At 35.5% G+C, this 3,569-nt stretch overlaps 1 protein-coding gene across 1 annotated transcript in view; it reads right to left on the reverse strand.

Annotated features, from left to right (window-relative positions):
* Positions 1–1,810, reverse strand: part of LOC107720500 (ubiquitin carboxyl-terminal hydrolase CYLD) — a 13,602-nt gene extending 11,792 nt beyond the window's left edge. The window contains 3 exon segments of the mRNA XM_074560109.1: positions 858–1,136; positions 1,257–1,446; positions 1,708–1,810. Of these exon segments, the coding sequence (XP_074416210.1) occupies positions 858–1,136; positions 1,257–1,436 (459 nt within the window). The 5' untranslated portion in view covers positions 1,437–1,446; positions 1,708–1,810.
* Between the last annotated feature and the right edge of the window lie 1,759 nt (positions 1,811–3,569).

The following is a 3,569-nucleotide window of genomic DNA, read 5'->3' on the forward strand; positions in this document are numbered from 1 at the left end:
TAGTTGGATAATGTTCAAGTGAGGTGATTGAACTTTTTGTGAAATTCTCTGTGGATTCTTTTTTTCACGGAGTCAGGGTTTTTAAAGAGAATAATGAGGTTTGCTGTCACTTTGATCCTGTAGTTCTGTGTTGTAATTGTTATTGTTCAATGGTCCCTATCCCTCACTTTCAGTTTTAGTCTACTGTTCTTCTGATGAAGTCTTGCCATACTTTGTGTACACAGTCATAACCATAAAGACTGTTGATCTTAAAATACCAAACAATTGGGCTGTAAAACAGGCTCCCATGATTTGTTCTTAAAGGGGTCATATGATGCGATTTCAATTTTTCCTTTCTCTTAATTTCTTTTATTTTCTTAAATGTGTGTGTATATATATATATAGTATTTATAGAGTTTTAGCTTTTAGTTTTAATTACTTTTTTTTTTATTTGTAAGTCGCTTTGGATAAAAGCGTCTGCTAAATGACTAAAAGTAAAGTAATAATAAATTTTTTATTTGTCATTATATATAAGCAATGAGTTATTTTTAATTAAATTACGTAACAATAATAATATTTTATAAATATTAAATATTTAATTATAATTCATTATTTCTTTTTGCTACTTTTAAAAATGTCCTGTCTTGTTTCCAATAAACAACAAACTAATATATTTTACTAAATGTATTATTATTAATAATTGCCAAAGTGATGAGATGAAAAATATGTATATGTTCTATCTCACGCAATTTTGCTTCCGAAGTAAATGTCTATATAATATCTATATATTAAAATATAGAGATATATTTTATCTATATTATAACTGGAAAACAAGATTGAGAAAATGTCTATTGTTCACACGTGACATCCAAACTCACTTTTAGCTGAACCCCGAAATGAATGGCGGAGCTTCCCCTCGTCAGCGGCCCGCGGTAACGAAGCTCCGCCTCGGCGAGCTCTGATTGGCTGCGGCTCCAGATGACCCGCACCTCTGACCCCAGCGCTAAAGCGGCCATTCGCTGCAGGAACTGCGTCCTGGACAGCAGTTTGACACGGATGTCCAGGTCAGGGACGGGTTCGAGCAGACCGGCGAACTCGGCCGGGACTTCATTGAGCACCTGTTTGTCCACCTTCACCACGCAGCCATTATCGATCACCTGTGAGGAATAAAGGGTAATGTCGCTTTAAGAACTTGTCATGAGCTATGAGAACATAAACACGTGACACTGACACCACAAATGGACTCCCAGCTGATAATTACAGATAAAGTCTCTCACCTTCACCCACAGGTAATCTCCTCTCCCGCTCCTGTGCGCTCCTCCCTCCTGCTGCTGACAGAGCTGCCCCCGCTGCAGGCGAATGGTTCCTTCCAGGTGGTCCTGCACTCTGTAGTCGGACGCGACCATGTACATTTTGGGGGAGCGTCGCCTTCTACTGTGATGTGCGTCGCCGGACATGGTGATGGACCTGCGGGTGTAAGAGACAGTAACACTTCAGTGTAGCAGGGGATAACACGATAAACTCAATAAAACAGTATTAGTAACCAATGAAAACTAAGTTCGAATCGAATTCGCTTAGTTTCAAACTGGGAAACTACGCGCAAAGTGAACCAAAAAACATTTCCTGCTTCATCAAACCTGCTGAACCGCATCTGGCGGTTTGATCTGGGTTGTAAAAATCGTTTTGATTTCAAACACGCTGAAACACAGACAACAGACGTTAACTTACCGATAAAGTCATCACCTCGGTTTAAAAGTGCGACACTAATGCGCTCCGATAAAAACACAATAATGCCTCACTTTCACCAAAGCAGGAAGCGAGATGACGGACGGCTGCGTGGACCAATCAGAGAGAGGGAATGTTTGGGCCGCGAACGCTCTCTGAACGGCGGGTGGGCGGGGCTTCGCTCGGAGGGAAATTCCACTGTTGCGGTTTTTAGAAATGAGTTTTTTCTTCTGACGGATATTTTGCTCATCTTCCGAGAATTCAAGGGTAAATACACTTATCTTAGACTATATCTATATTTTTTTCAAGATAGTTGGATTTGAAACGACATTTATAAACAAAAATTAGGAAAGTAAGGACAGTGATGTGAAAAGATGAGATGAGTGGAAAAATGATATTTCATAAACGTTTGAGAGAAACTTTGCGTTGGCTAGCAAAAACATTGAAATATATAAAATCACTGGAATACTATATAAACATATATTCACTCCCAGCTGGTATTTCAATCGCACAGTCTCTCAGGGGAACGTTTGCGTTTTCGCGCCAAATACAAGCGATCGTTAATTTCGCAAAAGTTTTGCGAACAAATGCAAAAACAGCGAAATATAAATATCCGTACCATATGAATCAACTAATCTAACTTTGTAAGAGGGCCATTCCACCGAATGGGGTGCATTTGTGTCCCCAGGACATTATATGTACAATTATGCATGAGAATTAACTATAAAATACATTTTATTTTAAGCAAAGTGTCCTGCACATTAATCTAACTGAACATTTAAAACATAAATTTTAAAAATTAATAAAAAACTACCTAAAACATTGAAAACATAGCGTTTATTACATGTCCCCAGTCTCTAACGCAACATTTTAACAAGAAATATAATGTTTTAAATCCTTCAGAAGTCATTTTTATTTAGCATTTTTGTGTATCTCCATATCCCATCTGTGCTTTAAATACATTTATTTCAAAATAAATCGATAATATCTCATGTACTCCATGTGGCTATATTATATTTATATGTATTTTCCAATTTTATCCTGAAATCTCAATCCTGTTACTTTCAGTCCTGTTACTCTTATACTCATATGTCCTGTACTCATATATAGTAACTGAGTAACAGTAACAGGAGTGAGTAGTGTCATCTGATTTATTAATGTAAGGCTACATCCATATAAATCTAGATACAAAAGACGTGTTAAAAATCAATACAAAGTGTATTCAAACCTATATACACATATAATGGATACTCATTCCTGTTACCCAGTTTCATTCCTGTTACTAAATAGCTTTTTCTTAAAAAAAAAAAGTTAAACCACTATTTTTTAAATTAAGTTTGGTCCATCATTTATCCCATTGTTTAATAAACTGCATCAAAGAAAACTGATAAGCTTTATGATAAGGTTTGAGTCGCCTTGTGTACATAAATAGTGATTTTTTTTAATGATAAATATAATTTTTGTTGACAACGAAACCAACAATTTCTTTAAAATAAACACCTGCCTGTGCGGAAAATTAAGGAATTTGTTGACATATTTTTAAACATTCTTTTTTTTAAAGACATAAGAGTTTTGGTAACAGGACTGAGAAAAATGCATCCATCTTCCACTTAAAAACCGTGTAAAAAATTAAATAAAGTTACCTGAGATTGACCAGTAATAGTTAATTATGTGTATTACTAGATTCAGTCTTAAGAAAAGATAAAAAAAAATTTTTTTTTTTGGAAGAGTTTTGGAAGCAAATGGCACCCATTCATTGGAACGGATCAAGAGTCACTTTTAAGTCAGACATTTTATTAGATTCTACTTTCGTAGTCACAAAAATGTTTACATTTTAAACACAACAAACAAGTTTTTTTTAAGAA

The sequence above is a fragment of the Sinocyclocheilus rhinocerous genome, unplaced genomic scaffold, assembly GCF_001515625.1.
Source record: "Sinocyclocheilus rhinocerous isolate Xijiao unplaced genomic scaffold, SAMN03320098_v1.1 scaffold691, whole genome shotgun sequence".
Classification (NCBI taxonomy): domain Eukaryota; kingdom Metazoa; phylum Chordata; class Actinopteri; order Cypriniformes; family Cyprinidae; genus Sinocyclocheilus; species Sinocyclocheilus rhinocerous.